Here is a 14,448-nt window from a genome sequence, read left to right as displayed (position 1 = left end):
GTTATTGGAACCCACAATATAAGGGTTGAACAGAATCTTCCATTTTTTTATATTAAATCTATCCATCCATCCATTTTCCAACCCGCTGAATCCAAACACAGGGTTACGGGGGTCTGCTGGAGCCAATCGCAGCCAACACAGGGCACAAGGCAGGAATCAATCCCGGGCAGGGTGCCAACCCACCGCAGGACACACACAAACACACCAAGCACACACTAGGGCCAATTTAGAATCGCCAATCCACCTAACCTGCATGTCTTTGGACTGTGGGAGGAAACCGGAGCGCCCGGAGGAAACCCACGTAGACAAGGGGAGAACATGCAAACTCCACGCAGGGAGGACCAGGAAGCGAACCCAGGTCCCCAGGTCTCCCAACTGCAAGGCAGCAGCGCTACCCGCTGCGCCACCGTGCCGCCCATATTAAATCGACATTTTATTTAAATTTAAGGTAAATTTACCGTTAACATTACTTTAAAGGATTTGGATGGACTTGAATCTTCACCTGGACACTGTCTCTGTGAAGTTTGTACGTTCTTCCATTGTCAGTGTCTGTTATACACCAGATGCTCTACTTTTGTTCTACATCCGACTGTAACCTGGCCTAGTGTGTGCAAGTGGGCCCTGTGAAGGAATGGTGGCCCATCCAGGACTGGTTCCTTCTGGTATTTATAATTTCCAGCCCCCCACCAACTTAAACATGGATTAGTTAAGATTGTAAGAAACCTAGATAGTCATGTAGTTGTGCACTAATGCAAGAATTTAACTAGTAAGGCAGTAAAAGGTAACACCTTTGAACTTATTATTTTGATCACTTTAGGTACACAGGAATTAAGGAGTGAAGTGGAATAAATAGCCTACACTTATCAAAATGCACTTTATATTGTCCTCTTGTGTCTCATATCTTTACATTCATCACTTAAAAAGAAGTGCAGATGCTTAAGCCTGTAGCAGAACAAACGCAAAACATGCTGGCACTTTGGTTCTGCTTCACTGCAGAGCTCAAATAAATGAAGAAAAGGAAAATCAATAAAACTATGCAAGGCATTTTCTAGGTGCCTGCTTTATTAGTTTTGCTGTCATTGCACTGACTGTTAGTCTTATATAGCATATTGCTACTTTAAACATTGCTTAATTTTTTGCTTTTGGGAGATGTTGGCCAATCAGTGCTGCAAAGATTAATATCTGTGTTGCTGAGTGCAAACTCTGAATGGCAATCAAGATATGCATGCATTCGTGAAGCTCCACGTCCCTAAAGGAAAGCTACAATTTAAGATAATATAAAAGGCAGTGTATCTCCTAGGACACATCAAGCAACTAATCAGAAACGTGTTATTAGCGCATACATACAAAATATTTCCTATCACTATAATCTTAATAAAAAGGTGATAAAGCCTTTAGTGAAAACACTCTTTAAAGTGGCATTGAAATTAAGCACCTTCTTATAACACATTTCCATTTACATTCAATTTCTTTCTAGGACATCTATGTGTTTGTAAAAGAATAGTAGGCAGGGGCCATCATTTTAGGCAATGGGGTGCGCTACGTAGTATGTGCAAGTGTGACCTAAAGCTGGTGCCGTTAAGCCAACTTCCCTCCTAAATGATTTTATCCAGGACTACCATACCTATCCTGGAAAGACCTGGGTGCAAGGCAAGAAACAGACCTGGAACTCCCATCATAGGGCCCACTGATGCACACAGCCAGCCACTTTAGAATTATCAACTAACCTTAATACACATCGCTTCTAGGATTAAAACAAGCTTACCCAAAGGAAAACCCTCACAGACAAGAAGAATGTGCAGACTCCTCTAAGACAAAGGCTGGGTACAGGATTCAAACCCACTGGGTCTGACCACCTTGCCATGTGTGGAAAGTTAGATTCTTAAGCAGTTTCCTTTCAGGGCAGAAGGCCACACACATGGAAGTGAGCAACACTTTATACACACAATCTATGTTGTCAAGGAGTTTCTGGATGGACTGGTGTCCCTGTTACCATGATTGGTGATAACTTTGTCTAGATGGGTAACCAGAGCAAAGCAGAGGCAGTAGGAGACTACCTCCTATTGCAATATGTTCCCACAGTACACTGGGTGTCAACATACTGAATGTCCAGCATTGTTCTGGTTTGGGCTCCCCAGAGAAACATGGGATATTTAGACTTGACAGGCAGCCCTGTAATGGTCCTTAAAAGCCACTGGAGTAAGCTACTGGCAGACAGTCAGCACCCCACCCCCCCACCCCCAGTTTGCCATCCTGAAAGTCTGAATGATCCAGGAGTGGTTCTGTGATATGCTTCTGACTTGCCATAAGTATTTCCAGCTGTGGCTTTAAAAGGAGTCTCTTCTGTTCAGGCAGGAAAGTTGGAGAGGGAGGAGCCCAACTGTGTGACCCTGAACAAGTCACATGACCTGCCTATTCTCCAATTGGAAAGCCAAAAGAAATGGAACCAATTGTATCATAAATGTTGTAAGTCATCTTGCATGAAGGCGTCAGCCAAACAAGTTCATGTAACTGTACTGTGATTTACTCAATTTATTACCTAAATATTGTTTTAGTGAAGTACTGTAAAATATTTTTTCTATGACAGAAGAAGGATGCCTTTCTATAATGAGCACCATCCCAAGTCCATAAAGATCTTTGCAAATACTAAGCTATTGTGCAAACATTTCTGTATTCCTTTTCACACTTGTAGCAGAGGCAGGTTTAGGAAGTGACAGTGAGACACAAATAAGGACTGAACTGGTGTCACAATGCAGGCAGGATTAAAAATGTATTCTGCTTTGTATACATTTCTGCTCTGCAATCTTTTAGTATATTCTGTGTCATTCAAAAGCAGAAAATCTAATTGTATGTTTTGTTTTGTAACATTTGGTGTCTTTAGTTGTTAATATTTTGTATCATTTTGTTTTTGCTTTATTTGTGCCACCATTTTGTTTTACTTTGACCTGGTTGCTATGATGCAGAGCATAGTTGCTAGGGGTGTGGCTTTAGATCAGCCAGCACTGCATGCTAAACAGCATCCAAGATTGGGGATGCTCAAAGAAAACACTTTTTGAGTGTGATTCATGATTTATTTAAAACCCTAAAGCAACTCCTTTTAACTCCAACATTTATCAAGCATTAGTTTATCTTTCTGGTTTTGACCCTTGCTACCTGTTAAGATTATCGTTTCATATTCTGGTCTTTCTTAAGCCCTGAAGCTGCCATTCCTGGAAGTAAAACTGGAAGTCTTAGGGTTTACAGCCCAATGCTTTATTCACTAAACTATACTGCCTGAATCTTTAGCCAAACCTGATGCAGAAAATTGACTTAATGTGGTTATGCAGTGCCATTTTCATGTATCTTCACATTTTTAATTTCAGAAACAGGATCTGGTATGTGCCACAAATGTTTGCTACAAGTACTGTAATGTAAAATGTAAATAGTTTCCTGGACGCTAATCTGCTTTGTTACCTTGTGAAATCTCCAAAGTATAGTGTACAATAATTTTTATTTATTAACTAAATCTTTTTTTCCTACTACTGAGTGGTAGGAGTAACATTAAATAGTGAAAGGACATTCAATCCCTGCAACCAAAATAAATGCCATGTGGCCTTAGAAGGTTCAAGTGTCAGGCAGTCTCAGGGCATTTAAGGGTTTCCCACAGCCACTTCTCTCATGCAGGAACCATGTACTGCCCCCTAATGGGAGGGAGGAAAATGACTGACTTCCTGGTATCATTAACAATCATAAAAGGAAAACATCTTCAAATTGTCTGTTTTGTAGTGTTTTTCATTTTTTATGAACTGTATAATTCTCCAATGCTTTTTGATGGTTCTCTGTTCATGTTTTTTAATTATTCCTAATTTGTACAGATGCCTTTCCCTATAATTATATGTTTAGTAACCTGAAAGTCCTGTATAAATCACCCATTTTCCACAGCTCTTTGCTGAGATATTAGTTATGTGTGGCTCTCAATGTTGTGCTTCTCTCCCATTCCTGTGCCTTTTGTGAGTTTTATTGGTCTTTTGATCATTCTTGTTTAGTTTTTCTAGTTTTTGAATTTTGTCATTATTCTCTGGTTCTTTATTTTGGTTTGTGGAATTGGTATGTGAATTTTTGGTTTGCTCTTTTGGTTTATTTAGTTTTTAGCTTTGTTATTTTTGAAATGCATTTTTTATTTTGGAATTTTGTATTATTTTGATTTTATTTTTACTTTTTTACTTTACTGTTAACTTGTTTTGAATGTTCTTTGTTTAATTTAATCCATTTTATAGTTCCTTTCTCCCTCATTAAGGTTTTTTACACCTTTGGCTTTCCTTGAAGTTCATGACCTTTTAAGTTTATAGGTGTCTATCTCTACAACAAGTCCTAGTTCTCTTGTGCAAGAACTGTGAGCTTCTCTCTTTCAGCCAAGAGGTATTGTAGTACCCTGAAATCACTCATTTGTGGGTTCCCCTGAACTCTTTTAAGTAAAGAATACACCTGTCTATAGGTCATGGAGCCCAAGGATTGTGAAAATAACATTTATTTTTTGCTACAAGACATTTTGGGAAAACAACACATTTAAAGCCATATATGAAAATACCTTCTTGTTTTGAATATGGGCGCCATCATTTCGGGAGTCCTGTTGCTGAGATGTGGCTCCCTGTTGCTGGAGGCTTGTTCACAAAGTTTGCGACATCTGACATTGCTAATGTAATAGGTTTAATGATTGGAGCTGGCAGCCATGTTCTCATCCGAATTTGAGGATAATCCCTGTGTTATTGCCCTGCAAGCAGGTTCTCCAACTTGCAGGGAAAATTTGGGGGTTGGTGGCAGGAATAAGCACTCCATTCACTGTAAAAAAAACCTCACACTGTTCTACCCCATTCAAACTACTGTGGTGCTGAGGTGTCACCCATTTCACGGCTGCAGTTGGGTCCTAATTTGGGATCCTGAGGTGGTTCGTCGAGTGGTGGGTGCGGCAGCACACTGTATCAGTGCACACTCCCAAACTCCTCCTCCTCCTCCTCCTCCTCCTGTGTTAGTGTGTGGTAATAAACTTCCTGACTTTTGAACTCTGTTCTGGTTTTTGGTATCTCAGTTTTTCATTAGTGATTTAAACTTAATGACCGATCGCCTTGACTTTTGGTTCTGATTTTGGCCTTTTCCCTAACTATGTTCCATGTCCTCATTCTTATCACTAAAAACCTTTACTGTCCTGCTCTGAGTCACTACATTGACCTGCCTCTCTCTGTCTCGCACTCTTTATCAGACATTCAGACATATCTTCTACCTGCAGGGCCAGCTGCCTTTTAGTTATTCAACCAATACTGAAAAAAGGTAGAAATGAAAGGAACACATCATTAAAAAATCATTAGCAATGTCAATGGAAAATCCAAATTCAAAATGTCAGAGCAAAATGCATAAACTAAAAATCTTGGAGAGAAACCTATGTTAAAATCCTAAAACGCAAAAGATTTACTAACTACACTACAAAGAATTCTTGACAGTATCCAAAATCTTGGATGCCATGATCTAATGACTGCAATGATGGTAATGATGTCATGAACTAGCAACCTTTGTTCGTTGTTCTCCTAGCCATCAAATGGTATTGCCTGCAAATTGAAAATGGCAGCACAGGAATAACAAAACTGTATCCTTAAAATGTTTAACCCTTTTAAAATTAAATCAAAAGGGCATGAAAGGAAATGTCTTTCTGTACATTTAATAAACCTAAATCATGACTCAGTTCCTCCCAAGCCATATGTCTCTTTTTCATTATTTTTGCCTGCTAGAAATGGCTTCGTTTTTGCACAGGCAGGCTGATTTGCATCTCCGCTGCCTCTGTGATTTCCACTCCTTATTTTTTATAATAGTCTTCTGGAAACATTCTCTGTCATGTGCCACTGTTGCCTGTGAGATATCCCATTACAAACAGTATGTACTGGGAAAAATTTAGATTTCTGTACTGTCAGGACTTTCTTTTATCCTTTTATTTTCCTGAAAAAAATATATATTCTGATTCCATAATTTTGTAGGACTGGTCATTAATTTGAATTTCAACTCTCATTCCAGGACCCAGTGATCTTGACCTGAGTCTGCTTGTAGATTCTGCTGATTCAGCAGATATTGGCTCCGATTCTGAAGAACAGGTAATGATACTCTGAGCTGATTTCTGTCTCCTTCCCCATAGGCACTTATCATCCATTTATATAATTTCCATTACATTTTTTGTCTTTCCTATAAGCAGCCAATGTCAGTATGACACCAATTTGCAGACTTCAGCACTTAACACTTATTGAAATTCATGTGCCTTGGATAAATACTGACTGCAGACCATCATTATCTGTGCTTTGATACCACAGTTTTCCCAAAACAACCATTAGGTAACTTTTTTGTCTGCAATGTATTTTTCTGTATTAAACCTAATTATTAGTTCTGTATATCCTATCATTTAGTAGTACCAAAGCAGATAAATCAGAAAAACCCAGCTTGGCATTGCAAAGCAAACAGTCTTCTATTTCACAGTAAACAATTCAAGAAAAGCAATGTTTACCTAATAACGGTATTGGTGTATTTACAGTATATGGGATTTTTATGTTACGATCATCAGTGACAATTAAAGTTGAGCAGTGGGGCTTTCTGCAATTGCCAATTTCAGCATTTTAGATCAGGATGTCTTCACCACAATAAGATACTGGTATGTGCCAGTCCCTAAAATATTATTTAAGTGTCTTGAGGGGATTTCCTCCCGAGTTGGAAAGACAGCATTTTAACCCCACAGTTTCTGCTCTGGATTGCACTGCAGGTACATCTGAATGTAGCAGAGAGTGAAGTCATATTAAGCTTTTAGAAATTTAACAGCAGACCCCTTGGCCACTAGGTAGTAACTCATGGAACCACTAGGCAAATTTGCAACTATGTTGGAGAAATAAGTCGAGACTGGCAGGAGGTCAGTGGTTTCCTGCCAACATGAGAGATAGTAGCACACGGTCCTAACTCTGAGGAATTAAACTGGGTTGTCCATTTTAAAGAGAAAACTCGGATGCTGCCTGAGAGGTCCAGCCTTTCCAGAGAACATAGTCCTCAGTAGTGTAGAAACACCAGGGGCCAGTAAAAGGAACTCTAGCTTGAAATATCTTATTACCAAAGCAGACTGTACCAGATGCAGAATGTGACCACAAGTGAAAGTTTTATAGCCATCTTAATCCAGAGAATTCAGTTTATCGTCAGGAAGAGAACAAGAGTTGAGGCTCATTGGTGGCAGAACTAGTCCAATTTTTTGTGTGTTAGGCAGAAAGAGAAGTTCCTTGGTCGTAATTAATAGACAGGAAGCAGTCTGAGCTGAAGATTCCCAGACAGATCCCAGATTTTGCTTTATATGTTGTTCTGTACTTAAAGCTCTCCTTTGTTTATGACTAAATTGTGCATGTTTTCTAAAATTAATAAACCAGTCTTTGATACATGTGAACAGCTGGGCATTATTTGGAGTGTTCAGTTATGTTAAAAAAAATTTTTAGTGTTTATACGTTAATGATGCTTTCCTATCAGGTGGATTGGAGGTGGATTCAAATTGTTCTATCATGGTGTGGATGGGAGGAGAAATGGGGTAGGAGTTATTCTGAAGGAACAGTATGTCAAGAGTGTTTTGGAGGTGAAAACAGTGTCAGGCAGAGTAATGATAATAAAGCTGGAAATTGGAGGTGTAATGATGAATGTTGTTAGCATATGCACCGCAAGTTGGGTGTGCAATGGGTGAGAAAGAAGATTTTTGGAGTGAGTTGGATGAAGTGATGAACAGTGTACCCAAGGGACAGAAAGTGGTGATTGGAGTGGATTTCAATGGGCATGTTGGTGAAGGGAACAGAGGAGAAGAGGAGGTGATGGGTAGGTATGGTGTCAAGGAGAGGAATGCAGAAGGTCAGAGGATAGTGGATTTTGCCAAAAGGATGGAGATGGCTTTGGTGAATATGTATTTTAAGAAGAGGGAGGAACATAGGGTTACATACAAGAGTGGAGGAAGATACACACAGGTAGATTACGTCCTATGCAGAAGAGTTGATCTGAAGGAGATTGAAGACTGCAAAGTAGTGGCAGGGGAAAGTGTAGTTAAGCAGCATAGGATAATGGTCTGTAGGATGATGTTGGAGATCAAGAAGAGGAAGAGAGTGAGGGCAGAGCCAAGGATCAAATGGTGGAAGTTGTAAAAGGAAGACTGGAAGGTTGAGTTTAGGGAGGAGGTGAGACAGGCACTGGGTGGCAGTGAAGAATTACCAGACAGCTGGGAAACTACAGCAGATGTAGTAAGGGTGACAGCAAGAAGGGTGCTTGGCGTGACATCTGGAAAGAGGAAGGAGGAAAAGGAAACCTGGTGGTGGAATGAGGAAATACAGAAGAGTATACAAAGGAAGAGGATGGCAAAGAAGAAGTGGAATAGTCAGAGAGATGCAGAAAGTAAACAAGAGTACAAGGAGATAAGGCGCAAGGTGAAGAGAGAGGTGGCGAAGGCTAAAGAAAAGGCGTATGATGAGTTGTATGAGAGATTGGACACTAAGGAGGGAGAAAAGGACCTGTACTGACTGGCTAGACAGAGGGACTGAGCTGGGAAAGATGTGCAGCAGGTTAGGGTGATAAAGGATAAAGATGGAAATGTACTCACAAGCGAGGAGAGTGTGTTGAGCAGATGGAAAGAGTACTTTGAGAGGCTGATGAATGAAGAGAACAAGAGAGAGAGAAGAGGTTGGATGATGTGGAGATAGTGAATCAGTAAGTGAAACGGATTAGCAAGGAGGAAGTAAGGACAGCTATGAAGAGGATGAAAAATGGAAAAGTCGTTGGTCCAGATGACATACCTGTGGAAGCATGGAGGTGTTTAGGAGAGATGGCAGTGGAGTTTTTAACCAGATTGTTTAATAGAATCTTGGAAAGTGAGAGGATGCCTGAGGAGTGGAGAAGAAGTGTACTGGTGCCGATATTTAAGAATAAGGGGGATGTGCAGGAGTGCAGTAACTACAAGGGGATAAAATTGATGAGCCACAGCATGAAGTTATGGGAAAGAGTAGTGGAAGCTAAGTTAAGAAGTGAGGTGATGATTAGTGAGCAGTAGTATGGTTTCATGCCAAGAAAGAGCACCACAGATGCAATGTTTGCTCTGAGGATGTTGATGGAGAAGTTTAGAGAAGGCCAGAAGGAGTTGCATGGCATCTTTGTGGACCTGGAAAAAGGATATAACAGGGTGCCTAGAGAGGAGCTGTGGTATTGTGCGAGGAAGTCGGGAGTGGCAGAGAAGTACGTAAGAGTTGTACAGGATATATACGAGGGAAGTGTGACAGTGGTGAAGTCTGTGGTAGGAGTGATGGATGCATTCAAGTTAGAGGTAGGATTACATCAGGGATCAGCTCTGAGCCCTTTCTTATTTGCAAAGGTGATGGACAGGTTGACAGATGAGATTAGACAGGAGTCCCCATGGACTATGATGTTTGCTGATGACATTGTGATCTGTAGCGATAGTAGGGAGCAGGTTGAGGAGACCCTGGAGAGGTGGAGAGGAGAGAGGAGAGGAATGAAGGTCAGTAGGAACAAGATAGAATATATGTGTGTGAATGAGAGGGAGGTCAGTGGAATTGTGAGGATGGAGGGAGTAGAGTTGGCGAAGGTGGATGAGTTTAAATACTTGGGATCAACAGTACAGAGTAATGGGGATTGTGGAAGAGAGGTGAAAAAGAGAGTGCAGGCAGGGTGGAATGGGTGGAGAAGAGTGTCAGGAGTAATTTGTGATAGACGGGTGTATCAGCAAGAGTGAAAGGGAAGGTCTACAGGACGGTAGTAAGACCAGCTATGTTATATGGGTTGGAGACGGTGGCACTGACTAGAAAGCAGGAGAAAGAGCTGGAGGTAGCAGAGTTAAAGATGCTAAGATTTGCACTGGGTGTGACGAGGATGGATAGGATTAGAAATGAGTACATTAGAGGGTCAGCTCAAGTTAGACGGTTGGTAGACAAAGTCAGAGAGGCGAAATTGCATTGGTTTGGACATGTGCAAAGGAGAAATGCTGGGTATATTGGGAAAAGGATGCTAAGGATAGAGCTGCCAGGGAAGAGGAAAAGAGGAAGGCCTAAGCGAAGGTTTATGGATGTGGTGAGAGAGGACATGCAGGTGATGGGTGTAACAGAGCAAGATGCAGAGGACAGGGAGATATGGAGGAGGATGGTCTGGTAAGGCGACCCCTAACGGGTGCAGCCGAAAGAAGAAGATGAAGGGTTCTTTGGGGGATAGCCTATTGGCACTAATTGTGATGGCTGTTTTGATTCTTAACAATTAATAATTAGTTACATTTACATAGCACTTTCTAGCCTACTCAAAGCACTTTACACAGACATTGAACAATCAGTTCTATTACCACCAATGTGTAGCATCCACCTTTTGTTCTTAATTAAAATATAGACCAAAAATTGTTTTTTTACAACCTACAGTTAGTGTGACAGATAATCATAACAGGAAGAACATGAGGATGTACATTAGCTGGAGTTGACACACAGAAATCTAAGAAATCAGCAAGTAAATTAACAGGAAAACTCAAGTGTGTAGTCAAAACAAATGAGAGCCAAATGCCTCAAAAAGAAATTGCCATCAAATATAAAACAAAAGGTCTTTACTTTGAGGAAAGTGCAGCCCTTTAAGTCAAATGACCACCAAAATCCAATAGCTCCACAGTCACACACATAGAATACCCATCGTAATGAAATATGGCGTTATACTAATCAAATTTTAAAATTGTGTTGCTTGACAAAATCAACAATTAGATGGGTTAATGATATAAATAAGATAAAACATGAGAAAAAATAACAATAAGACATTGAAATTTGAAATATAATTGTAAAAAGAGGGTAGTTGGGTCACTGATTAAAGTTATATAAGTTTACATGAGACCAGCATTCTGAAAATTCCATCTGAGATTAATCTTAATGGAGTGCTTCAATGTAGTGTTCTGGGGTGACTGATAAAGACTTTAACCAGATTTATATAATGTACTGTATTTGATTGGGCTTGTCCTTCCTCTAAAGACAGCTGATTCAAATAAAGAAGAAACGGCAATGTTCCAATTTATAGTTATTGTTTTATAAATATTGGACCTTCATCTGAAATACTGGCACAGAAACAAAAGAGATTTAACATTGTGGCAGTCAGTCAAGTATGTAATTTATAGCAGTCTACACTAATGTTTGAATGGCCTTACATATTAATATTGAAAATTAAGTAGAATATGAAATCTAAGATTTAGTGAATCCTTCTTTTTAGTTCTAACTCCTCACCTTTGAAATGAATTAACTCAACATGGGGCTCAGTGGGTGAGTGAAACGTTTCCCAATTGTCTCTGTCTTCTTTAAATGCTTCAGGATACAACTTGTCAACTCACCTCCACTTACTTGGTTAAGATTCTCTCACTGATATGTGGTCAGTTTGAATAATATTGTATTAAAAAGAAAGTGTACTCTACAGTTAATTAAAAAATGTTTCTTTGAGCTTTAAGGAAATGGCACCTGACACTCAAAATATTCATTCAAAACAAACACTTAGTTACTGTGGTTCCTTAAGCACCATACTGATGTGTACTGATACTAATAGAGGGTGTCCCAAAATTCACCCAAGATTTGAATTTGGCGCCATTTGTGTGGTAAAGTGATGCCGACAAAAAAAAAAGACAGTGTGACAGCTCACAGTTCAGGGTTATTAAAAATGGAGCGCTACACGAAAGAACAACGCATTTTCATTGTTGAGCAATATTTTAAAAATAATGAAGGTTTGGCAGCTACAGTTCGCAATTTTCATACAAAATATGGTCGGAATAGTGATTTAACTTCATCAACTGTGAAGAGATTAATTAAAAAATTCAGGGAGACTGGATCAATTAGTGATCTTAGACACTCTGGCCATCCTTCAACAAGTCGTTCAACACAAAACATCGAAGCAGTTCGTGAGAGTGTTGCTGAGAGTCCAGGAACAACAATTTGGCACCGTGGTCAAGAATTGAACATTTCCAGAAGCTCTCTACAGCGTTTTCTCATAAAAGATTTGCATCTTCATGCTTACAAAGTTCAACTGAGTCAAGAACTGAAGCCTACTGACCACGCACAGCGAAGAGAGTTCGTTGAATGGATTTTGGAACAACAACAAGTGAATGCTGATTTTTCAAACTAAATCATCTTCAGCAATGAGGCTCATTTTCATCTTGATGGCTTCGTTAATCGTAAAACTTGCTGCATTTGGGGTTCAGAAAATCAATGAGTAATTGTTTGAAGTCTAAGGTTTATACCATCAAGCCCACGAACACCCACGCCTTGAAGGAGGAAATTGAGCGCTGTATCAACGAAATTCAGCCACATTTATGCAAAACGGTCATGGAAAATTTCGACAACAGAGTGCATATGTGCCAGCAAAGCCGTGGAGGCTATTTACCCGATATGCTATTCCATACATAACCCTATACTGTATACTTTATGAATCAATTAAAAATTTACAATTTTTAATTAAAAACCTGTGTTCTCTATCAAAATTACTTCTTGCGTGAATTTTGGGATACCCTTTTACTTTGTGAGTGTGCATCACCTTTAAAGAACACTTGCACGTTTTATATTAAACTCTCTCTTCTTGATTTGCAGCATTAAACAGTTCTGCCTGCCAGTGTCATACAAGAAGTGTGTGTCTTTGGTAGGTGTTGAGGAGCAGTGTGCCATTACAAAACAGCACTGGCAATATAAATAGTGCTTAACCAAGATTTGATTTGATGAGGTTAATACGTTAACCTCATTGTTGGATTCAGTGGTTTTGAAAATAGATGAATTCACGACATGTATTAAATTAGTAACAAGACAGCAAAAATAAGTAGGTCATGTACGAGGGGGGACCCTAAAATCCTTGCAATCAGTCAATATCACAGGAATAGGGCGCATTTATCGAATATGCCACTAGTTATTGTGTGCCTGCAAGTCTGCTTAATCAGAACGCTGAGTGGCATTGTGCTGAGCTGATCGAGTGCAGTATTTCTACTGTTTATTCTACAATCATGCAGATAACTTCGGCAATTTTTTTTTCCAGTCCTCCATGACAGGTTTTCAAGAGTTGAGGATGATAGCATTTTTCAATATTAATGGACTTGTTCATAAGGAGTTTGTTCCTTGTGAACTTGGTGTTAATCAGTGACATGTCATTGAACTACTGAGGCATCTATGGGAAATCATTAGACAAAAAAATGTCTGGAGTATTGGCCCACCCAAAACTGCATTTTACACCATGACAGCACACCTGACACATACCATGTTGTCAGTCAACGTTTTTGAGCAAAAACAATACGGTTGTTGCTTCACACTCATTATATTCGCCAGATCTTGCTCTTTTTGTTCCTGATCTTAAAATTGAGACTGAAGTGAAGGAGATTTAACTACCATGTTAGAAATCTAATAAAAATCTCCAGTGGCTGTAAATATGGTAAAAAAAACAGAGCGGTACTGGGACAAGTGTATTACATCTCAAGGACATTATTTTGAAGGTGAATGAGAGGGAGTTGCTTTAAGTTTTATAAGAAATTTCTTTTAACAATGCTGTAAATTTTTGACACCCCCACCCCCATATCTTCTACAGCAACGTCCCTCCCCCAGTGTTATTTTCCAAATAGAATTCCCAGACCCCTAAATTGAAGTTCAAATTCTTGTTTTATGTCAGTTTTATTCATGGTAATGTTAATTTTGTTCATTATTTGTATTATTCTTTGTTTATGATTTTGACTCTTAAGTCTTTGCTATGTGCCTTGAGTTTAAAGGTGGTTCCCCAAATGTAGGGACCTCCTGACCATCACCACCTGGGACTGCCCTCAACCCTATAAAGACAGAGGGCCTCCCATAGTTCCTGTTGGTCTGTTTGAATGCACTTGTGAGTTTTCTACTGTGAATTTTTGTATTTCTGAATTTTTATTTTGTTTTTTGGGTTTACATTTGGGACTTGTTTGCCTTTGCAGTCATTCCCTACTGTGACTCTAGTGCTCTTTGGAGTTTCACTATCGAACATCGCCTTTTTTGAAAATAAATCTTTTATTGTTAAAGATTTTGTGTTGTGTTCTGTGATGTTAGCTGGGGTTTATGATGAGATTTCCCCCACTAGTGATCTTTTTTGGAATTGTTTAGAATTTCCGTGCCTTGGAACTCTCAAGCACTGAACACCCAGAAAAGATATGTCCAAAGTCTCTTGAACTGCTTTAAAAAAAAAGAAATATATTTAAAACAAACAAATACCCACTTCACAAAGCATATGTTAAGTTGTAATTAAAAAGATATAACTGTTCTTTGGTTTATGGCTTTTATATTTTATTTCTTGTGCTTCTGGAGGTATGCCAGAAAATAAGCAAGAGATTTTCCCTGGGAAAACGAATAGATCCACCAGTTAAACGAGACAGAAAGTAAAACTCTAAAATATGGCTTACAAGCCTGGCTT

The 14,448-nt window shown here is 39.4% G+C and overlaps 1 protein-coding gene across 1 annotated transcript in view; it reads left to right on the top strand.

The window, feature by feature from the left end:
* Nucleotides 1–14,448, top strand: part of ak5 (adenylate kinase 5) — a 480,651-nt gene that overhangs the window by 276,043 nt on the left and 190,160 nt on the right. Inside the window, 1 exon segment of the mRNA XM_028811187.2 lies at nucleotides 6,040–6,116. Coding sequence (XP_028667020.2) covers nucleotides 6,040–6,116 — 77 coding nt within the window.

This window comes from Erpetoichthys calabaricus, chromosome 10 (assembly GCF_900747795.2).
Source record: "Erpetoichthys calabaricus chromosome 10, fErpCal1.3, whole genome shotgun sequence".
Taxonomy (NCBI): Eukaryota; Metazoa; Chordata; class Cladistia; order Polypteriformes; family Polypteridae; genus Erpetoichthys; species Erpetoichthys calabaricus.
The sequence above is the reverse complement of the archived record's forward strand: the minus strand, read 5'-3'. Positions and strand labels throughout refer to the sequence as shown.